We start from the raw sequence: 23,866 nt of genomic DNA on the forward strand, positions 1-23,866 counted from the left end.
CCTTTAAAATTTTAAATATACAATTACATAAATGTTGTTTTTATCCTACCATAAATTTAAAATTTACTTACATTCTTAAACTCAGTAACACATTTAAAATTTTAAACTATGATCAATTTAAAATGAAAGTTGAATTATATTATTACTACTAACTAATAAAAATGAAAGTATTTCTTATTTAACATTTTATTTATTTACATAATTTATTTTTATTTATATAAATTTTCTATTAATTAAATAAGTAGCATACATATGTACTAAATGAATGTTTTAAATTTATTTTAATGTAAAAAAAAATGTGGCTTAGGTGGATGCTTAGGTTGCATCGTGAGAAGAGAGAAAAAACTAACTTTATATATATAGATTTAATGTTCTTGCATGCATAGGTGAAAAACTCAATTATGATATCATTGTAAGCGTTTGATTATATATTTGTTTTAATATATACCTTAATTTGTTTTCAATTTTATCTAGGATTAATTTTAGCTCTCCCTTTATTGGTCCACTTAATTGACATCTATTTTTAACAAAATTTAAATTGTATTAAAAGGTAACAATCTAAATTCACATATTGTCATGAATTTAATTTCATATTTCTTAGTATTTAGTTTTGTTTTGTAACATGTCAAAAGTTTCCTATTTATTATATTAGATTTATCTTCAGTATAAATGACTTTAAAGTTATGTATTAAATTTGTCTTAAATTGTCTTACATTAGACATTATATTTATAACACAAAATAGTGTGACGTAATTATAAAATCCATATTAACTATTCATATATCTTCATTTTTGTTGTCTATCATCATATTTTACAAAATTTTATGATCTCATGTTCTTTTAACAAGATCCCAAAGTTCCAACTGCAAACTCGAACCCAAGGCATCGCTAGGCATATGATCTATAAAATCTTGCATTGACAGTTTCATAGCAGTATTTAATTTACTTTCTTGTATAAGTCATGCAGTCTTCGACTGAATCAACAAATGTTTAACCCAGCAGATAAAGTTTTGGATTGTTGGATTCATCACCGGACATAGAAGGTCTGGATTTGTTACCTTACATGAAAACTTTCTCACCCGTTAAGGAACGTAGTATGTAAAACAATCTATACTCCAGAAGCTGATGAGACTCAAATGTGATTAAAAATGGCAATTCTAATTCAAATAAGAATATGATAATACATTAGCCAAATTTTGGAAAATAAAAAGCAAACTTTGATACAATTAGGAATATAAAAAAACTCTATGTATCTAGAAATATGTGATTTGAAATTTATTAATAAACTAGCAGAACTGCACTGTTGAATCATTGTTCCTAATATGTGTTCATCATAATTACATATGCTCCATGGAATTTAATATAATTATAATAGGATTATATCTGAAATATGTAATGATGATGTAGTTGACGGGAAGAAAATAATAGCAGAATATCTTTTTCAAACCAACTAACAAACCAGTTTCAAAAATAAAATAGCCTTGGATACTATAGTTTAAGTTTTTTCCGAAAATACTACAATTTGTTTGTTTTGCAAAATTAACGTACAAGATTTGTTTTTACAAAAATATCATAAACATAAAAAAAAAAATTTGAAGATGTAAAATTATTTTTTATGTTTGGATTGACTATTTATATTTAGTGTATAGTTTTTAGATTTAGGGTTTAGTATTTTAAGATTTAGAAATTAGTTTTGAATGTTAGAAAATTAGTTTTAGTTTTGTAGTATTTTTGAAAAAAAAAATGTATTTTACTGATGTTTTGAAAAATAAAACTCACAATGGTATTTTTCGTCTGAGCCTATTTTAGTTGTATTCGAGACAAATTTCCGTAATAAATGAAAATAAGAAATTATGTTTTAAAGGTAAAAAACATTAAAACATCACTTAGATGTGGTCAGCGGGAATTGTCATAATTATAGTTTTTGTTTGTTATCCCACTAACATGAAAATTACTTTGTTGAGACTTGCGAGAAGAGATTGAGGTTTTATAAACAGAAAGTGATTTGTTTGACCAAAACAAAAGAAAACAGAAGGTGATCAAGACATATGTATATAGATTGTTGAGTAGATGTGTGAACATTGGTACAATGGAGATAAAACATGAATACAAACTACTAGAAGTCTCCACAAATTTAGGAACGTGCCATGACTACTAGAATGGATGTGTGGAGCCGTGGAGGTACATGTGAATGTATGTGATCAAGGATAAAGAGATGTTTTGATCAAGGGAAAAGAGATGGTGATAGTGGCACGATAATGGATAGTTGCATGCATTCATGATCTAGCATTGAGGATGGTTCAGAGTTATGATTGTATATGTGGATCATGATCTCATGATAGCTCACAGTACATGTGTTCACGTACACCAGTTTAAGGACATCCAAAAGTAGGTAAAAGGACCAAGCTAAGATATGTTTCATGAATCATGATTTTGTGTGAATAAGCCAATACTAAATCCACATACAAGATGAGGTGTATATATGATTGTTACACTTGGCATAGTAGACTTATTGGTTGCATGATCGACCCAATGAGATGGGACGAGCCTCACTCAATTACCAAACTTGTTTGTTTATGTATCCTTTTGAAGGTTTTCCAATTAATTTGACAAGACTTCCACTGTTAACTTAATATGTGAACATGTATGCAATGTCTAACTAAATTGTAACACTATCATAACTTACCCTCATATGGACAATCACTTTCAAACATCTAACCAAACACAATCCTAGAACTTGATTTATCAATTCATTATCGACTAGCCATACCTAGGCATGAATCAAAACACAGGAAATGGAACGAAAACAAAAGACATTAATACCATAAAACCATACATAAGAAGATGATTGAAGAAGATAGAATGTACCTAAAAAAAGGTCTGATATTTTAAAAAGAAAGGTGTTCGAAAAGAAACAGAAGAGAGAAGTTTTGACTTTAGCCTGTTCAATGTAATACGACTAAAAAAAGGATTCAATGTCTTTAACCCTAAAAACCAGACCCTTCAAAATACTTATTAGGACAGAGACTCATATGAACAATATACGGCGAAATACATGTTCATATTTGTATTTCCATCAAGATCAAAATGGTGGTGATTCAGGATTTACCGCACAGGCTGTTGGTTATAGTGGTTCTTCTCCTTCTTCTTTGCAGCAGCCAGCTTCTTACGTCTCGCAGCTGCCTCCTCCGCAACTGCTTTTGATGCAGCATCCACCTCTTTGCCTGACTTCTTCTTCTTCATGGATGCAAGCTTTTTTAGCCTTTCTTTGATTTCTTCCTCTGTTGGTTCGGACACAGTAGCTTCCTCCACAACATCTGCGTTGTTGTTTGCTTGTAGCTCTTGAGATTCTTTTGCCTCCTTCTGCTTCTCCTTCTTTTTCTTCTTTTTCGATGCCTTTGACTCCCCACCTGCTGCATTCTCCTTCTTCTCTCCTTCTCCGTTGGCCTCTTCTTTCTTCTCTTGTTTAGCCTCTGTGAAAGCATTTACAATGTATCGCAATTAGTAAAACGCTAGACAGAGCAAAACATGGTGATTTTGAAAAGAGAAAACAGCAGCACACTAGAGCACAATTGCCTGGAACAATCAGTTGCAATGGCTGTGCTAATGATACATGTGATTACTAATATTAAATATGTCAGAATGTAAAAACAAGAGTACCTTGAGATTCTTCTTGGCCATTGTTCTCCTTAGGGGTAACTCCAAAATCAGCCAACAAAGCCTCGAGCTCAGCAAGTTCCTTCTTCTTCCTCTCTTTCTTGGAAAGTTGCCTCTCTGCCTCTTTAGGAGGTGCAGGAACTTCAGGAGCCTTCTTCACCTCAGCCTCAGGCTCTGGATGAACCTGTACCTCTGTTTCCTGTTCTTGCTCCTCCTCCACATCATCATCACCTTCATCAAGAAGGTCTTCCTCACTTTCACTTTCCTGACAATCAAACCAAGATACTCCCATCAGAAATCAAGATCACACATATCAAGCTAAAATCATGTCAACTTGACAACAACGTCTTGAACAAGTAAAGGAGAAACCCAAATGCAACCACAACATAGGTAACACAAAAGTGAAACATTCAAGAGGGATACAGCAACATGAGAAACGATAGCAATTCCTTTTCTCCAAGACAAACATCACTAAATAACTTATCAGAGCAATAAGCATAGGATAAATCAACAGCAGAACAAAAACAAACTCTCGCAATTCCCAAGTCACAAAAGAGAATTGTTATCCCATATACACAGAACCTTATTTACTACCATCATGTCAATTCTCAATAGTCACACAAACAAAAATTACAACCAAATCAGAATCCAGACAGACACAACAACATAGAACATGAAATGTTAAAGACATCTAACCTCAACATGAACGTCTTTTGAATCAGTTTGGGCAGGCTCAGCAGCGCTCCAGCCAGACTGAGGAGGAGCAGTGGTGGCGTAATAGTCATCATCGTCATCGTCATCATCAATATCAGCCCAAGACTTAACTTTCAGAGGGGTAGGTTGCCAAAAGACCTGTGGCTCAGGCTCCTTCTCTGCCTCTCGTGACTTAGAGGATCCTTTGCTCTTCCCTGCCTTGTCAGACTTCTTCTTCTTCTTACGAGTGTCCAAAGCTGCAAACAAATTGGTACTCTGGATCGTGATCGATCCTTCATCTCTCCTGTTTCCACCACCAGCCATCTTAACAACACGATTCAGCTAAACACCAAGATCGAGATAAAGCAACAAGCTTTCGATTTCACCGAGAAGTCTTCTACGGATAAACAAAAGGAGAAAAAGAAAAGAAAAAAAACCAAAGAGATAAAGCAAGAACAGAGACACACAACACAAATATACGAAATCAAGATTCGATTTCAACGAAATATCAAATCTTTATATGAAAATCCTAGACTTTAGACTAACCACTGATTGCCCAAAAGAAGAAGAACACAACTTGATGGATGTATAAATTAGGGTTCGAGATGAGAAACCATGAATCAAATCAGATGATATTGAAACGGAAACGAAAGAGAAGAAGAAGAAGAAGAAGAGAAAGAAACTGCTGTCGAAGCGATTTATAGGACAGAACAAGATAGGATTAGGGTTTTGGTTCCTCCCTAATCAGGATGAGGAAATCTGGATGTAGCAGCCGTATAGGTTAGGGCTAAATCAGACAAGAGGAGATAACGCGAGGAGAGAAGCCATTAAAAAGCTCGTGTCTCTGACTTTATATTGGTTACATATATTTACATTTTAGTACCTAATGTATTGAGGTTTTGTACTTTTTGCTCAATTGTTTTTAGAAATATACAGTTTAGACCCAAACAATTCATAGCTAAAATTTTCTATATACTAATTTCAAAAGGTTTAACAATGTTTTTTGACTAGGTTGTGTAAAATTCATACTTTAATTGATATAATTTTGCTTAAATCTACATAATTAACTCGAAGATAGTCTCAATTGATATTGTTTCTATTTGTCTAATCATAACGGTTGTAACGGTTTTTTAAAGTTTATTTGGAACCTTTACTTAACTTCTTTCCCGCGAAATCTCGTTATACTATCTCGCCAGTTTAGTTCCCGCAAAATATCGTTATATTATTTCGTGAACTTATCTCCCGCGAATTTTTAAATAACTGATGACACGTCATTTCATACATAGCTATCCTACTTAATTAATTTCAATATTACATTACTTAATTAATATATTTTTTCTTTTTTCTTTTACAAAAGCTAAAGTGTTGATTTTTTTCAAAATCTAAGATATGTCTTTTAATATGTAGAACTTAATTAATTGGTGGAAAAGAGTAGAAAAATATCATCAAAGACAATTTTTAATTTTTTCCAGATATTTAAAACTTTAATAATTTAAGTCATTTGTACTTTGCAACATAAAGTAGATAGTATTGAAAAAGCTACCCAAATCTACACATTATAAATGTCACTATTTAACAAATGTCCTTTTGATTCCTTAACCACAGCTTAGCTCTATTCCAAGGAAAAATGAACAAGAATTTCTCAAGATCCAATTTTCTAAAAACTTTCTAAATGTTTTTGTGAAAAAGTCTCTTTTCTAGAGTCGATGATTGTCAGATTTAGTGACATAGGTAGGCATGTGAAACTCTCTTCCACATTGTGCTGTGATTTCTTGATTTCTTTTACAATGTTTGCATAATGATGCAGTACTTTGAGACCTTATTGTGTTTGGTTCATGTAAGTGTTCGACTAAACAAACAACTCCAATGGAGAGGGTTACTCTGAAGAAATCGAGACCACTGAACCTTGAGATGTTGTATATGTCTAGAGAGCTTTAACAAGTGGACAAAACAGGTTTTGAGATGATGGTGATGGGCTGAAGCAATGCTGACATAGTTTTTTACCCAACTTGGAGAAAGCTAATGTAGGTTTCGTTGAGATCTTATGTTGCAGTGAAGGATTGATTTTGGGGCCAATGCAGCGAGACACAATAGCTTGAACGAGAGATGAGACCGACCATAGAGGTAACTTCAAAACAAACCCAACCTGTTTCTACTTCACTCATACCAGAACCTCCAAGACAAATCTATCACACAAATGTAAGGTGTCTTCTTCACAAGGCTTTGGAGGCCTTTAATAACTTTGGTCCATCTCTTCACAATCTTTTTATTTATAAGTAAATCACAAACATGATACACTGATACTGTTCCAAATGAATCATGCAGTTCAATGAAGTTTTGAACTTATTATTACAAAGCAAAAGAGTAAACACAAAACACAAAAGAACACTTTCAAGGAAGTTCATCAGATCGCGGGGGAATGGTACTCCGCTTGACTCGCCCGTAGTTCCTCAACCACAAAACAACATACAATAGTATCCCAGCCACAAAGCCTATAGCAGCATTTGATCCCAAAGAGACAGCAGTACAAATAAGCATAACAAAAGCATCTCCCTTTGTGTTCATATCTCTAGCAGCCATTGCAAGCTCTATCCCTGCAAACAGTAATAAAGCCCCAAGCACACCAACAGGAAACTTCTCCAATATACCAACCAATGAACCTCCTAAAACCAACCCAAGCACCATTTTAGCTACTCCCAACAGTGCCACACACCCACCACTCCTCCCACCAAACTTGTACTGCCCGGCTAACCCGCCAGCTCCATGACAAGTAGGCATTGCCCCAAACCAACACCCCACCATATTCATCAACCCAACAGTCATAGAAACCGATGCAGCCGAGAACTCTTTCTCCGGAAACAAATCATAAGACAGCTTACACACAGCCACAACAGAGTTAAGAACAGACAAAGGCAACTGCGGTATCGTGCCTTTCAAAAACCCGTTCTTCCACGCCTTTTTCGTTATCCTCACAACCTTCATCTTCGACGGTCCAAACCTTATGTCATGTACAATACTAGGCTTCCTTATAAACGCCAAAACAACACCTAACAAGAATATCAACAGAGCAGATGGAACATTTGCTATAAAACTCCTTATCGAAACCCTTCTTCTTCTTCTTCCTCTCGAACCATCACCATCACCTTCTTCCTCTTCCTCTTCTTCTTCCCCATCTCCATTGACAAGAACAATAAACAGAACACAAACCAAAGCCAAAACCAAACCATCAAGCCCTAACCATGGTCTATCACCAACACTCTTAGACTTTGAAAAGTTCTGCTCTTTCTTTATATACTTAACAGCAGACATAGCAAAAGCCAAGCCTTGTGACAACTGAATCCCTCTAACAACAGATAAAGGAATAACATTAAACACAAGCTGCATCAAACCAGAGATCCCCAACACAAACAAGATCCCTCCGGTACAAATCCCGGCAGCCATAATCTCCGGTATACCGAAATCCTCAGCGGTGGAAGAAATCGCCACCGCTGCAATCGATTTCATCGGTTGAACCGGCATTGGAACGCCGTAAACCGCTCCGGTTATCGCGTTGTATATACCTGTGAATATAAGCGTCGTGCCTAAATCCAAATCCTTGGCTAGTGTTAAAGCAAGAACGATTGGTATGTAAGTACCGAGATCACCCATTGCACCGTTTATCTCGGCTAGCTTTGACCTGAAAACAAGGTTAGTCCTTAGTTTATGGAATATTCCGGTGACCCGAGAACGTTTTGGGGTTTCGGGTTGACCACTCTGAGACTGACACTCCATTGTTTTGTTTGTGTTTGAGGTTTTGTATCGAAACAGAGCAATAAGCGTATCTCTCTTTATACTAATGTAATCGTTGACAAAAACTCTTAGATGGTGACAGTATCTGATTCTTTTATTATTGTGTGTTAGATAAAATTTGTGTTAATTTATAAAATTAATCCTTTATATGTTTATGATTTTAATTATACGTCAACTAATTTGTTTAAGAATTTAATACTGGCACATATTTTTATATATTCATTCAGTAAACAGTTAACACCTCCTGAAAGTTGCAGGTGATTTTATAAGTAAAATTTATGGCAATATATTTATATAAAGCAAAAGTCAACACTCAACATACATACAATATTAAATTTTCAAAGATAAAAATTAGAGCTGTGAATTTTATTATTTTAAATTTAGAAGACAGTATGTTTAGAAAATAAAAAAAAATGTAATTTGTGTAACTGTTGCTTTAGTTAAAATATCGAGTATTAATGAAAATATATATTATTGATGGTTATATGCATGTTTACAATCTTTATACATAATATACTAAGAATTATTTACAATTTTTTTCTTGAATAAATATGCAATTGCTGCGACATGCAGAGGAACATGACCTCCTATTGAAAAACTAATAAATATATTTTATTTTATCTTGCAGAAAATTGTTATCTTAATTCAATTATTTTACAATTAACAAATATTAAAATTTGGTTATCTTTTTGTCATATCCAGTATATGTAATAATAAATTATTGTTTTTGTCAACCAAAAATGATATAAATTTATTTACGACACTAAACTTTCAGATAATCTTTTAACACTGAGTATAACAATCAGTATAAACTTCTGACTGATCTCATAATAGTTCATTCCCATAATTTTTAATAGATGTAAAGTGTTGCACAACTTGATGACCATATTTTGGATCAATAATATGTTATCTAATTGTTGTAAAATTTTGAGTTTTACATGTTGTTACATATATGACTTTTGGAATGAGACAAAATGATATGTAGTGATGGAATGGTTTTGCTTTTAGGATGATGTAGTAGGATCTATTATGAAAGCTTGAAATTTAAAAAGAAGTACTCATCCTCTGTACTTTGAACTAGAAAACACTCACCCAGATCATGCATTATGTAATCGACCAAGAGAAGAATAAGTCGGCTTTTACAATAGATATAGAGGAGTTTGCAGGGAATCAAAAGTTTTTTTAAAAATTATTTTCTACCTTACTTATACTATGGAATTTAAATTTTAAGGCGGATAGGTTAGCACGTATGTAATGTTCAACTATGCCTATAAGATATTAGTTAATTATGCAATTTTTTTACCTCCAGTTTGGATAGCCAAAGCATATTAATTAGTAAGTCATTGACAAAACAAAAACTTACGAAAACTTTTTATATTTCTCCGTATTTAAATTAAATATTTTTAATTATCAAATAGACTTTTAAACCTTACAATTTAACATTTAAATTAGTTATGTGAGTTCGGGTTATCGGATCAATTCAAGTCAAGTTTTTTGGGTAGTCGTTTTTTTAAAAGTTATACCAAAATTAACGAACAAAAAATTGAAAATAGACTTTTAATACGGTTTTGTAATATTTTTGTAAGTACTAAGATGGAGAAGAAGATACTGCAAGAATAATTTAGTGATCTCATCCTACATTGTGAAGTGATTTGATATTGGAGGAATAGTGGAGGATCTTGTCTTGGGGGTATGTGAGGCCTGTAGAAGTTGATGAATTTGGACCATTGAGTTTGGAGGCTTTCTCTTCTCAGTACTATTCTCCTACTTTTAGTATTCACGATATGTTATGTTTGTACATTTTTATTTTATATAATGATATTTGTAATATATGTATATTTATATTTATTAAGTTAATTATACGAATAACTGTATTACACAGTTTACAAATTAGATTGCTTTGAATTTTGCTTCTCTCTTTTCTTTTTTTTTTTTAAATTTCTCATTCTTTCTTCCGACTTCTACAATCAGATTTGGTAATATATTATTAGTAAACGCATTCTTTATAGATTGTGCAACTAATCAAAGAATCTAGGTTTAGTACAATGTTTTTGAAATTTATAGTATGTTCCATAACATGATAATTTTACGCCATTTTCAAGGTCGAATTTTATGAATGTACCATCTTTACTAAAATCTTGGATTTTCCATTTTGAAAATTTTAAAATGTCTAAATTTCGATTAACTCAAAGACATACTTTATAATTTATATTAAACTCCAAAAACAATTAGACCGACTAAACCCAAACATAACGAGTAAAACACATGTTTAGTCACATTTTTTTACCCTGAAATACGGAAATCTATTAGATTTTAGCAAAAATGGCAAATCCACAAATACGATCACAAAAAGGACAAATCTGCAATTGATTCCCAAAACATTTTGTCTTAATTTATCAAATTTATCCTTGATAGTTGATATATTTTTTAAAAAATGATATGTCAACTTATTTGTTTAAGTTAATACTAGCACATACGTTAATCTCAGCAACAAAGCATGTAACAAAGGTCATGCTACTCAACATACTCATGTATATATTATCTTAGTATTTGAACCGGCAATGGAATGTCGCTATTGAAGAAATAATCGAATATTCCCACATATTATGCCTGATCTATTTTTTTTTTTCCGATGTCTAATGTTCGAATATTTATATTTTTCAAAAACGTCATATAAATAAATATAAATGATTTATTTGTAATTTATTGGTAGATTCAATTTGTATTATACAGGCCCATAGTGGGGGATTCTGGCTCAACATGTGTCAAATAACTTGTAATAATCTTTCTTTTAGATAATTGTCATATCTTTGTTCTTCATGTGATTGCACCAAAACTCAAGTCCCGCTAAGCAACCACAAGCTGCTGCGTAAATCGAATCCATGGACGATGCTACTAATCTTTTCTGTTTGCAAAATACATAGTTGTAACACAATAGATATATTACTTATTTCATTAAAATCTTCATACAAACTTATGAGTCCATAGAAAGACTCTAAAACCATGACTCGAAACGAAAATGTAGTGGTCACACAATCCCTTTCGCAACCAACACTCTCTCTTTCTGCAACCTTATTCAGTTAAAATCTTAGTACTAGTATCCTTCAACTTCGATATCCAAGAAACGAAAAAAAAAAAACGGAACCCATTACAAAATATACAAAAAGAAGGCCGGCCGATCCATCCGTGGCTGCTGCAGCTGTTAATAGATGTGCATAAAACACAGCTCTTTGTAGACGGATGAACGGGTTCTAGTGCCAAATGTTACCTAACATTGGCATGACACTAGTCAATACATATATAATAAGTCTTTTAAGTAGTTAAAAGACGATGGTCGGGTCTATAAAAGCTCGTCCCATTTGCCATCATCTTTAGTTGCTTCTTATTCAGAAGAGCTTCTTTAGCGATTCGTGCATAGTTATGCATGAATCTTCCAGGTCCTCTTCGTCTATCATCATCTCCTCTGAACGACACTCTTCGCTGCAAAACGGTTTCTCACTGCAATTCACAACCACACAAACATCACAAGTTTAGATTTTTCACAACATCTAAACCATTTCCCTCAAAGACTAATATGAAATCCCAAATCAGTACTGGGAAAGGACCACGCACCGGTACATATAGATGTCGTCGCCAACTTCGAGATTCTTGTTGCAAAAGTTACAAACGTTGAGGAAGTTAACAGATGCAAGCATGGACTCGGACTGTGTCCCTTCATAGTCATCATCTCCCTTCGACTCGTTCTTGTGACACTCTAAAACTCGGTCACCATAAATGTGAGTGGTCTTCGGGTTAGGACCATGAGCAATGATACAAGTGTAATCCTCCATGTCATCCTCAGAGAGACAAGAGGAGAAAGCATTGTCAGAAGCACTCCCTGAGAAGTCCCCTTCAGCCCCAAACTTGGATCCAGACAGAACTCGGGTTTTCCTAAGACAATCATTCGCAGAAAAAGACCGGTTTCTCAACCCAACAGGCTCAGCCTCACACGAGTTACCATCACCTATCTCAAACACAACACCAGATCTTTCCTTTTCAATCTTCAAAGACTTGGCTAAAGGGTTATCCCTAACCCTAACCTTAGAACATTTGATCCTCAAGGCAGGACCAAACACAACATCAGGCAACAAACAACGATCATCATCACCACCAACAATACTTAACCCAACTTTAGCAGCAGGGACACGACAACAACAGTTAAGATGAGCAGTGAGTGATAATGATGATCTAGGAGATCTAAGGAAAAAAGGATCAGCCATTGTAGACAAGACCCTGAATTCAAGAGGAGATTTGGGACTCCTGACAAAATCAGAATCTGAAGAGATGCAACACTTGTTGTTGTTGTTCAGACCAATCAAAAGACTCAAAGCAAGTGGGTTAGTGATTGGTTTGACAAGATCAGATTGTGGTTGATCTAAAGACTGAGACAACATCATTGCTTGATCTTTGTGAGGAAACATTGCTTTTGTCTTCAACATTTTTTTGTTGTTACGGTTACGATTTCTTCTCTTCTCTCAATCTGTTTTCATATAAAATCAAAAACAAACTCATCAGAGAGATTCATTAAGCCGAGAAATTAGAATCAAGATAAGATATTAAAATAAAAAAAAGTACCGTACTTTTTGCTATTCTAGTTACTTACTAATCAAACAAAAATTATAAAATCAAGAATGAACCAAAAGAATATGCCAAAAACAAAACAAAAAAATTCTTTAATTAAATTCCTCTTGCAACGGACGAAATGAAAAATATGAATTTTAAAGAGACGACATGCAAAGATTATAACTTTTGATAAAATTAGACCAAGAAATTTTATAAAGAAAGCTTTTTTTTTATAAAAAAAAAACACAGAAACTGCATTTAAATAATATGATTTACAAATCTCTAAAATCAAAAACCCATTAAAATTGTAATGCAAAGATCATAACTTTTGATAAGATGAGACCAAGAAATTTTATAAAGAAAGCTTTTGTTTTTTTAAAACACAGAAACTGTATTTAAATAATATGATTTACAAATCTCTAAAATCAAAAACCCATTAAAATTGTAATGCAAAGATCATAACTTTGATAAAATTAGACCAAGAAACTTTATAAAGATAGCAAATTTTATAACACATACAAAAAAAAATCACATTTTTTTTTTCCGATTGAGAAAAAATTTAATTTTCTGGGTTTGGGTTTCTAAAAAGACAAGCTTTTGTGAGGTTCTTACATGGATCTTGTAAATCTCTAAATATTCCCAGAAGAAGAAGAAGAAGAGACAGTTGAAGAAGAGGGATTAAGAAAAAGAGACAGACCCGGGAGAGGAAAGTGGAGTCGGGTCAAATGGGTCGGGTCAAGGAGGAAGGATCCGAAAACGCGTGCGTGAGGTAAAGAGGTGTTATCAGAGTGAGGTAATGAAGAAAGAGAGAGAGAGCTTCTTTTACTTCTTTTTTGAAAATAAAATAAATAATATTATACTTTGGCTCTCTTCACACTCTTCTCTTCTCTATACTAAATTACCAAATATATATATATATTTTTTTTAATGTATTTGTTTTTGTCTCAGAGGTGTCGGTTTCATACGCACTTCTTTTTAAAAAAGACCCAAAATATAATTAAAAAATAATAATATTCTCTTCTTTTTTTTCTTTTTTTTTTTTAAATTCCGGAGATGAATATACAATTATAACTATATGTTTGGTGAGAAGAGTATGTTACAATTTGGGTCTTTAGCCACTTTGGAATCATATTTTAAAATTTGAGGATTACATGGAAAGTTGGAAACTAAAGGGTATATAGTATTACTGAATTTTTTTAATTAATTTATAAATTTTTAAGCTAATTTATCATTTAATATTTTTGGTTTTTTTTTTTGGTTTGGTCAAAATTATGTACTGTATAAAGTTTTGTATATCAAAATTACTTACTAATTAAATATTATTATAACAAGGGGAAACTCTAATGATGAGATTTATATATACTGTACGTAAAAGTTTTTAAGTAATACATTATGTTAACAAAGATATGTAAAATTTCAAATGCCGAATATATAGGATTTAAAATAATACATAATGATTAAAAATATGTCATTGATTCTCCTATTGTATAAAGTTTTATTTTTTAAAATTGCTAATTAATATGATTTTGACACGTTTAAAGTCTATTAATAAGAGATATCGTGCAATTAAATTTAGATATCATATTAATAGAAATATTAACATAGATATGTAAAAAATCAAATGCAGAAAATATATATAGGATATAAAATAATATAAAATGATAAATAAATATGTCACTAATTTTCCTATTGTATAAAGTTTGATTTCTCAAAATTACTGATTAATATGACTGTGACAGGTATTAAAGTCTATTAATAATAAGATATGTAGCAATTATCTTTAGATATCATAGTAATATAAATATGAAAAATCCATATCCTAATAATTTCATATTTTATGCTTTCTTTATTTTCATATTTTTCTTGATAAACCTAATAATTTTTTTTTGGATCAAATATCTATTTTTTCTTCATACCCTCTTTCATCTAAATTTTAATGTTACATTAAAATTTAATTTCTCAATTTACCATTTTCAGTTTTGTTTTCTTTTACATATCTTTCATCGTGCTCAAAATTTTTAAAGTATTGGTTTTGTGTTTACCAAAAGATGTAACAATGGAGCTGCCCATAAATTCACTAGATTTGGATGTTTGAAACAAATGACATGTTTACTTGAAAATTGAAATCGTTTCATTGTATACATTACGAAAGAGTTATAGTTTTATGCTTAGCATTTTACCCACACCTTTGTAAGTACTTCATCCCAACACAAAACGTTACACTTTGTTTATATTTGGTGAGAGTGTTTGCAGAAGGAAGTCGCTACAATATCAAGAATGGTGGTGATTGAGGCTTTTTTTTCCTACAATATTTTATCCATGGCTTGTACCACATTGTAATGGTTTGTAACTAATGGGGATACATGTTGAAGGAATATATCACATTTTCAATAGGGCATTAGTATTGTTCAAAGGATATGGAATTTGAGATCCTACATGTTCCTAAAAATTGGCTAACATTTTTATAATCTTTTTAAACGGGAAAAATGTAATTTAAATCCCGAACTCACACATTTTGGCCATTTTAATCCTCGATTTTCACTGTGGCCATTAAAATCATAGACTTCTCGTTGACGTTATTTTTAAATCACTATCTTTTGTTGACTGAGCCAGATTGAGCATGTCGTCAAATCAAATTCTCTAACAAAGTAGTTAACAACCGTTTAGGATCATTAATCGATCTATTTTAAGTTGAAAAATGAGAATCACAAGGACAAACGACGTCGATTTGGGAATTTAGACATTTCGTTTAAGGCAACACGACGTCGTTTGTCTTTGTGATTCTCATTTTTCGACTTAACAGAGATTGATTAACAATCCTAAACGGCTGTTAACTCCTCTATTAGAGATTTTTTTTGACAACATGCTCAATCTAGCTCAGTCAACAGAAGATAGTGATTTAAAAATGTCGCCAACGAGAAGTCTATAATTTTAATGGCCACAGTGAAAGTCGAGGATTAAAATGACCAAAATGTATAAGTTCGGGATTTAAATAACATTTTTCCCCTTTTTAAACTGTTTGATAGGTTTATTTTAATCTCCATAACTATTTTAATCTCTAAGAGATAAAGATATAGGAAGACATGTTCTCAAAAGAAATTTCCGTAAGAAACTTCAAGAACTTCTCCACTATATTGTTATATTTTAGTTGGTTTACAATTTTAAAATAAAATAAAATTTAATTAAACTGACTTATTTCTTTTGTAAGTGTTTTTTTCTCAAGATTTGACATCAGATGAAAAAGAGTTTTAAGTTTAATTTTTTTTTTTTTGACATCGTTTTAAGTTTAATTTATATACTTGGTTGACAAACTAATAATTTAATTTTTTTATGTAATAATATATATAATAGACCTTTCATTTATAATAACTCTAATGATATAATCAAATACTAATAATCATTAATAATGTCTTACGAAATTCAAAATTCTCTTTTATTTATCGTCATTCATATCAGTGAAATTTTAAAAATTATTCAAGTGTTGACAAAAAAACAAAAAGTAGAGAACTAGAGATTATTTATTAATTCACTATGACACTATCCACCATCCTTTAATAAAATTGAGTAGAGAAATTTAAAAGCTTTCTAATGATTCTTTCTTTGAACATTAAACGACAAAAGCTTGAAGAGTGGAAAAAAATAACACAAAACTGTGTTTGTATTTGTGGGAGAGACGCGTATACGCGGAGAAATGTTGGAGATGACATTGTCAGGATCTCTTTCATAATTTCTTTTAGATTCTCTCTTTCATAATTTCTTAAGTTTTTGTTTTCTTAATTTTTTTTCAAGATATTGTATTATTTGTGGTAAAGTCATTTTTGACAAAAGTAACGTACAATTGCAAATAGTAAATGCATATAAGTCATAGTCGTCGAAAAGAAAAAATCATAAGTAATTAATTGACTATAACGAGAAAATAGTTTTGGTAATAATAAATGAAACAAAATTATTTGAATACAAAAAATTGTTAGCAGTACGTAAAATATTTAAAATTTTTTAGAAACAAAACAGCACATAAATAATAAAAACACAACTCAAAGTAAATACTAAATGCATTATAAAAATTATTTTAAAACTAAAGAAGTTTTTTTCAAGGCGTAAAATATTTAAAATTTTTAGAAACAAAACAGTACATAAATATTGAAAACACAATTTAAAGTGATGCATTATAAAAATTATTTTAAAACTAAAAACGTTCTTTTGTATATATATATTTTGAATAATTTTTTTTTGTAACTAGTTATAATGAAAACATTACGAGATATCACACCTAATACAAAAGTTAAATATATTTTTCCTGTCGTTTGCTCAATCTTTTTATGTGTTAGGGACGGTGAAGGCCCATGTCTTCATGTGGTTCAAGTGTGTTTGCCTTTGCGGATCTGTGGTCGTTTGTGTCGCTTTAGCTTTCAGGCACGGTAAACCGATTCTCCAGCTTTTCTTCTTTGCTGGTTTGCTAGGGTTAGATGGAATCGCTTTTGTTGTTTCATTAGTAGCTGTGACAGTTTCAGAGTTTGTGTCGTTACCTTTTCTTCTTTTACAACGGTATGGGATTTGGAAAAGGTAATATCTTCCCGGTATTAGTTGATTAGGTATCGTATTACCTTTGACTGTTTTGGTTAGAAGTTGGGGTTCTCTTTTATGCTTGTTGACGAAAGAATTCTCACCTGAGTCAAAGAATTCTCTTTTATGGTTATTGTCATCCTTCAAGTTCTTTTGTATCCTTTAGAGATTTCTTTGGGTTCATTCTGGTTCAATCTCCGCTGTCCTTGTTTCTTTGAGAAAGGTGGTACCCAATTTGAATTTGCTATATATCTCTGCTTTTCAGATCTGATCGAGATCTGGTCCTATGGTTATGCTTCTATCTATGTGCAAAAGGTTGCCTTGCATTCGACGTCGCCATATCCGGAAAAAATGTGAAGAACTATAAGTGGTTCCATCTTTGCGGATTATGAAGTTCTGTTACTTTTGGGCAGTTTTTTAGAGGAGAAATTTGATTATCGAGGTTTGGTCAAGGGCATTTTCGGTATGTACTAGCAAAGGATTTTTTGAAGTTAGAATTCCTTGTTGGGTTTGGTTTAATCCTCCTTTGTCGAGTTGATATTTTTGGTATGTTTTTGAAATAGGAGTCTTTTTCTAACTCTTTAGGCTTGTAGTTTCAGTTGGTAGCTTCTCTTATAGGGTTTTAGATTTCAAAAATATCGTATTTTCCGCTGGCTGTAGATTCTAGAGATATTTTGTTTTCCGCTGACTTATGTTTGTAACTGTTAAGTTTATGATTTTAATAATAAAATTTTACATGAAAAAAAAGCATTAACTTATGACTAACTTTGAAAAGCTCAGAATTTAACAATAGTTTTGACATAGAAGCCATCAAAATTTTATCCAAGGGGAGAAAGAATTCAAATATCATAGAATTGTTTTTGTTCCTTTTTGTTTTGCTAGTGCCTTGATAATGCCTTGTCTACACAATTTGCTTATTCAAATGACACTAATTCATAAAAAAAATATTACTTTGTTTTTCTTGTTTTGAGACTAATCTTCGCCTTGGACGTAAAGTCAGATGAATCACAAAAATTCAATATCCCTGTATGTCTAATTATTTAGTTTATTGACATTTGTTTTTCCATAACCATCTATCTTATTTTATAGAATTAGTTGTATTTGTTTTTATGTTGGTTGTGATGATGTTAGTGTTGTGTGTAAAAAAATATTGTTGTGTGTAAAAAATGCCAGTTAGAAACTAAAAATATCTCTATATTAGTAAAAGAGAAGTACAAAATAGAATACGGGTCGGATCAAAATTAAAAAATTAACCCGATTTTAACAATTGGATACTTCAAAATTGGATATTAAAATGGGTTTGGATACATACATCGGATATTTTCTATATCTAATTTTAAGATTATATTATTTTCATAACTAATTTTATGATTTCCTAATATCTCTCTAACTAATTTAATATAATATATTAAAAACAATTATCATTCTTATTTAACATTTTTTGATATTATTTTTAATTTATGATATTATGCTATATAATAAAAATATTTAATAAAAATTTAATATTTTTTTTTTGCATATGTTGCAATTTGAATGTTTCAAAACGGATATATAATACTCAACTACACTCGGTTAAATATTTTGGACAATGATTTAAAATAATTAGAAGAATTTAAAATATTTAAAATATTTTTTGGTGACATAATTATTATTGATAAAATATATTATATATCAAATTATGTAAATTTTAGATAGTTCACGGGTAGTTTGTTAAAATCACAATTATAATGGTAAAGCGAGTTATGAATAATGTTTTTTACCAAATGAATTATGTTACAGGTTGATTCTTCATAAAAATATATTGTAAATATGTAGTTTTTACGTATATTCCTATTCTACTACAGAAATGGTCAATTGAATAATTTGTCGATAAATATTATTTCATACTGTTAAATTTTTACTGTTATTTAAATTGCATCAAAACTCAATGTAATATTATTTACTCGCTTTTTCGTTTATTATTTTATTTAAACTTATTACACAAAAATATAATTCACCGTAATCGACTGCATTGCAATAAAATTAAAATATATAACATATTCTAATCAGTTAAAAATTATATATATATAATTATTTCCCTCGCGCTGTAGCGCGCGTCCGAACCTAGTAGTATTGATTATAAAAAAATATTTTTATTATATATATTTTATCGAAAAACTGATTCTTTAGGTAAGACTGAAATAACCGAATTGGTTAATTTTAACATTGGTTTCTTCAATTCGACTAATCGAATCGATCAAAATAATATAATACTTAGGCTTATAAGGAGAAAAACAACAATATTATCCTAAATTATTTCTTTTAATTTCATCTCTAAAATACCAAAAAAACTATACAATGTGCTAAAATGTTTTTTTTCTTTGCAAAAACCATCCCTGACGGCTGACGCATTATGCCATCATTTCTCCTCGCTTGCACTTTACTTACATATCGTATTTTTATTTTTTCTGCCCTAAAAATTTTGGTGAACTTTAAGGAAAAGATTTTGTCGTTTTTAGGTTCTTGTAAACAATCACTTTCATTTTAACTTATTAGTTTTGTGTGTGTGTTTGAGACTTTTGTTTGGCAGAAGTCATGCACCGACACAAGTCAGTTTCACTGTTCTCGGTAGTGGTTGAGTTGAGGAGACTCGAGAGAAGAGAATCCAACGGTATACAAACAAAACCTTTCTCGATAATCAACGGTTGTTTTTTCATGTTTTCATGTTTTTTTTTTGTTTGAGTTTGGTTTTGGTAATAAAACGCTCTTTCCACGTCACACGTGTGGTTTCAGGTGTCAGCATGTGCACTACTCATTTTTAGATTCTTGTACTATTTCCATTTTCAGTTTTAATGCATCGTATATTATATAATATAAATCATTTAATTTTTGTTTTTTAATACTATTTTTGAATTTTTTCGACATAAGTTTCTCGAGAAATTGGAAGCGGATAAAAACATATGTACTACAGAAATATAAAAATAAGAAACAATATTACTACTCGAAAAATGTTTTGGATCACAAATGAGTGTTTAAGGTCTAATTGCAGGGAGAAACACCGATTTTTATCCCGCGAAACTCAAAATTTTAATAGATTACCACGAAAAATTAGAATTCTCATCCTTGTTGTCACAAGCCGATTTATCTGAGGCTAGCCTTAAAAACTTTGCAATAAGCAATCACATATTTTTCCACTAGTTCAACGAGATAACGACGCCACATAGACCTATCCGTCACATCTATTCAATATCCGAGAAACCTAACAGAAGCATTCAACTAAGTCATTTTGAGTTGGTTTAGAGGATATTGATTATCTGACTAAAAAAGGATTAGTAAAAACATTACAATGCGGTTTAACAAACTAAAATTCGCTGAATTATGAAGAGTAAAGTAAAAAAAACTTCAGTTTTCATAATTTATAAAACCTTTAAAATTTTGAAGGTGTGGAAGACGAATTATAACGTGTTTTTTTTTTTTTTTAATTTGATGGTTTATACATGTATTTTTTTTCTTTTAAAATTCTGAAGATAAAATTGTATAAAATTGAAAATTACAATGCCTCTAATTCACATATCTCCCTCTTTTCTTAGATATTCCCCATTCTACTCTAGAACAAACCAATGCATTTCTTTTTTTAATTTTCTCATTGATTCCACTAGAACCTTGCGATTACGATTAATCTCTTCACAAGTTTCTTTAGGGAGCTTGAAAATATTTAGAAGAGGTATGATGCACTCCTTAGCTAAATGTCTAATGCCTTCATACCCACATGTAACAGAAAAAAGAAAAGAAAAGAGCATCTATAGAATAAATGGGTTTGTATTGGGCTTCATGAAATAAATGGACTTACATTGGGCTTAGGAAATTTTGAGGATCAGGGCCCAGATTTGCCCACAGCTTTCCCCTCCATCTCTTTCGCAGGTCTCTGACAAAAAAAAAACTCAAATCTCTGTTCAGAGTCTGCAACTTGAAATTTATAAGTCGATTGATTTGGTTAAATGGAAGCAGTTTCGTTGAACAACCTTATCTAATTTTCATCTATTGGATTTGCATTTTTGTACACTGGCGAGCCTCTTGCGTTTCACTTCTTTGAAGCTTTTGCGTCCTCTATCTTTCTCTGTTGCTGCCTCAGGTTTGATCCCTTATTTGAGTGGAAACTGATTTATATGCTTTAATTTAACCCAAGTTTGAAGCTTTTTGTTAATAAAGAGTAAATTTTTAGAAACTGTCTTGGTTTTGTTTGATTTTAGCAATGGAGAGTGATGCTTCTTGTAGCTTGGTTTTATGTGGGAAGTCCTCTGTGGAAACTGAGATAGCAAAGCGTCTCAAGGACAAGAACTCGCTTAAATTCCCAGATGATAATACCAAAGTTTCAATCTTTTTAGAATCTGAGGCTAAGCATTTGGTCAAAGATGATGATGATGGTTTCTTCAATCTTTCACTCTTTATGAACTCTATTATAACTCATCAGTTTGGGCGGTTTCTCATTTGGTCTCCACGCTTGTCTTCTACTCACGACGTTGTTTCTCAGTAAGTGGTGGCTCTGTTTAGTTTCTTCTTAAGGTTAATTTAGTTACCTTTGTGTATTAAAGTCTGATTTTTTAGTTTCTTTCAGTAACTTCTCTGAGCTTCCAGTTGGTTCAGTTTGTGTCACAGATATTCAGTTTAAAGGTCGAGGTAAGAGTTTTTTGAACATTTTTGGATTAGATTGTACAGTGAGCAAGTAGAATTTAGATGTGAAAATTTGAAACTGTGTGTGTGATTTGATGAAAATGCAGGCAGAACAAAGAATGTATGGGAATCTCCAAAGGGTTGTCTTATGTATTCTTTTAGTCTAGAAATGGAAGATGGTCGTGTCGTGCCTTTGGTACAGTATGTGGTATCTCTTGCTGTAACCGAGGCAGTCAAAGATGTTTGTGACAAGAAAGTATGCTTTTTGAAAATAACTTTTTGTTGTGTTCTTGATCCATTTGTATCAGCAGTTAGCTAATTTGAAGTTCATCAATTGCAGGGTTTGCCGTACATTGATGTTAAGATTAAGTGGCCAAATGATCTCTACTTGAATGGCCTTAAGGTTGGAGGCATTTTGTGTACTTCGACATATAGATCAAAGAAGTTTCATGTCAGTGTGGGTAATAAGCATTACTCTTTTTGAAGTTTATTATGACTATAGCAAAGTCGAAGCGCACAGCTCGTAGTCTTGTTGCTTTGATTTGTTCTACTTGTAGATTAAAAGAAAGTGACTGATCCTTCTCGCAGGTGTGGGATTGAATGTGGACAACGAGCAGCCAACCACATGCTTAAATGCTGGACTAAAAGAAATGTCTCCTGCATCAAACTTACTTAACAGAGAAGAAATCCTTGGTGCTTTTTTTCATAAATTTGAAAAATTCTTTGATCTATTCATGGACCAAGGTATAAACCTCTGATCTCAGAACTGCTTGAAGATTCAGTTAGTCGCTTGCTAGTTTATGAGCATATTTGTCACTTTTGAAGAATCCTCCATACAATTATTTGTTGATTAGTTATTTAGATGAGATGAGCGTCTGAGAAATGATAATCATATTACTCCCCAAATAATCAGTCTCCATCATCCCACTGCACTTTACAGGTTTTAAATCTCTCGAGGAGCTTTACTACAGAACATGGTTACACAGGTGAATTTTGCACGCATTTTATGTCTGCTTGTCACTGAAGGGTTTTTGTTATCTGAATCTGATCTGATCTTGATTATATTTGTATCTCATTTTTGTCACTATCTTAGTGAAAAGGCTAAACATGGTATAAATTAGCATGTATCTGGAAATGTTTTTTAACTGGGGTTAAGCACTGTTACATGTTTGCTTGGCTGAAACACTCTACCGTGTATGTGCAGTGAGCAAAGAGTGATTGTTGAAGAAAAAGTAGAGGACCAAGTTGTTCAAAATGTTGTGACTATTCAGGTAGGATACAAAGCCAATTTTTATTAGAAATATAGAATAAGTTTGTAACATGGTGCGTTGATGCTCTTTGCATATCTTTTTAACTCTTTTACAGGGTTTGACATCTTCGGGGTATTTGCTGGCTATTGGAGATGACAATCAAATGTATGAGCTTCACCCTGATGGCAATAGGTAAAGTTATTTAAGTAGTTGTTGTCAAGAGTTGAATCCAATAAATGGATCACTACATTACATTATAGGTTAATGCTGATATGGAGTTTATATTTTCAATTACAGTTTCGACTTTTTCAAAGGTCTCGTTCGAAGAAAAATATGATCCAAAGATGTTCGTGCTGCATCTCGTGGTGGAAGTATCTGTGTCGTGTTTAAGTACCATGGACACAACTAATTTTACTTTCAATTTCGAACAAGTGACAGATTATGGACCGGTTTCTTCAGAAAAGACTCGAATTTGTCTATTTCTACACAATGGTCAGTTTTAGAATTTTGTGAGGAGTAATTTAAGGCACTAAGAGGTTCTCGAGGCAACAAGACCAAGAGATTTAGAGGTTCGACATCTTAAGTTTGCACATTATCTGTTCTCACCACTTGTGTTTATCTATCTGTTTTCTTTGAAATGAAATGCATCCTACTCTTTTATAA

General features: G+C 31.8%; 4 protein-coding genes and 1 long non-coding RNA gene across 8 annotated transcripts; 2 read left to right on the forward strand and 3 right to left on the reverse strand.

The window, feature by feature from the left end:
* Positions 1–2,862: 2,862 nt before the first annotated feature.
* On the reverse strand, positions 2,863–5,155 carry LOC17888913 (nucleolar protein 58). Its single transcript, XM_006294570.2, has 3 exons — positions 4,353–5,155; positions 3,660–3,921; positions 2,863–3,472 (listed from the first exon to the last, which is right to left on the reverse strand). The coding sequence occupies exons 1-3, from the start codon at positions 4,671–4,673 to the stop codon at positions 3,105–3,107; spliced, it is 951 nt and encodes a 316-aa protein (XP_006294632.1). The 5' UTR covers positions 4,674–5,155; the 3' UTR covers positions 2,863–3,104.
* Positions 5,156–6,586: 1,431 nt separating this feature from the next.
* On the reverse strand, positions 6,587–8,168 carry LOC17889342 (molybdate transporter 1). Its single transcript, XM_006296279.2, has one exon. It carries the CDS (start codon positions 8,118–8,120, stop codon positions 6,741–6,743), a length of 1,380 nt encoding a protein of 459 aa, XP_006296341.1. The 5' UTR covers positions 8,121–8,168; the 3' UTR covers positions 6,587–6,740.
* A 2,891-nt stretch (positions 8,169–11,059) lies between these two features.
* Positions 11,060–13,573, reverse strand: LOC17890221. Of its 2 annotated transcripts, none has more exons than XM_006294534.2 (3): positions 13,438–13,573; positions 11,751–12,657; positions 11,060–11,636 (listed from the first exon to the last, which is right to left on the reverse strand). In XM_006294534.2, the coding sequence occupies exons 2-3, from the start codon at positions 12,614–12,616 to the stop codon at positions 11,525–11,527; spliced, it is 978 nt and encodes a 325-aa protein (XP_006294596.1). In that variant the 5' UTR covers positions 12,617–12,657; positions 13,438–13,573; the 3' UTR covers positions 11,060–11,524. The 2 variants fall into 2 exon arrangements, with proteins under 2 accessions (XP_006294596.1, XP_023640951.1); XM_023785183.1 differs by having other exon boundaries at positions 13,353–13,573.
* Positions 13,574–16,918: 3,345 nt separating this feature from the next.
* Positions 16,919–20,128, forward strand: LOC111831168. Of its 3 annotated transcripts, XR_002834390.1 has the most exons (4): positions 16,919–17,158; positions 17,569–17,766; positions 19,858–19,953; positions 20,076–20,128. It is a non-coding gene; the product is annotated as an uncharacterized LOC111831168 (long non-coding RNA). The 3 variants fall into 3 exon arrangements; XR_002834388.1 differs by having other exon boundaries at positions 19,858–20,081; XR_002834389.1 differs by having other exon boundaries at positions 19,873–20,081.
* Positions 20,129–21,228: 1,100 nt separating this feature from the next.
* On the forward strand, positions 21,229–23,631 carry LOC17888619 (biotin--protein ligase 1, chloroplastic). The gene is made up of 10 exons (XM_023784451.1): positions 21,229–21,414; positions 21,533–21,812; positions 21,898–21,959; positions 22,061–22,209; positions 22,294–22,414; positions 22,542–22,697; positions 22,894–22,939; positions 23,158–23,224; positions 23,319–23,395; positions 23,501–23,631. Exons 2-10 carry the CDS (start codon positions 21,535–21,537, stop codon positions 23,538–23,540), a joined length of 996 nt encoding a protein of 331 aa, XP_023640219.1. The 5' UTR covers positions 21,229–21,414; positions 21,533–21,534; the 3' UTR covers positions 23,541–23,631.
* Positions 23,632–23,866: the final 235 nt, after the last annotated feature.

The sequence above is a fragment of the Capsella rubella genome, unplaced genomic scaffold, assembly GCF_000375325.1.
Source record: "Capsella rubella cultivar Monte Gargano unplaced genomic scaffold, Caprub1_0 scaffold_4, whole genome shotgun sequence".
Lineage (NCBI taxonomy): Eukaryota > Viridiplantae > Streptophyta > Magnoliopsida > Brassicales > Brassicaceae > Capsella > Capsella rubella.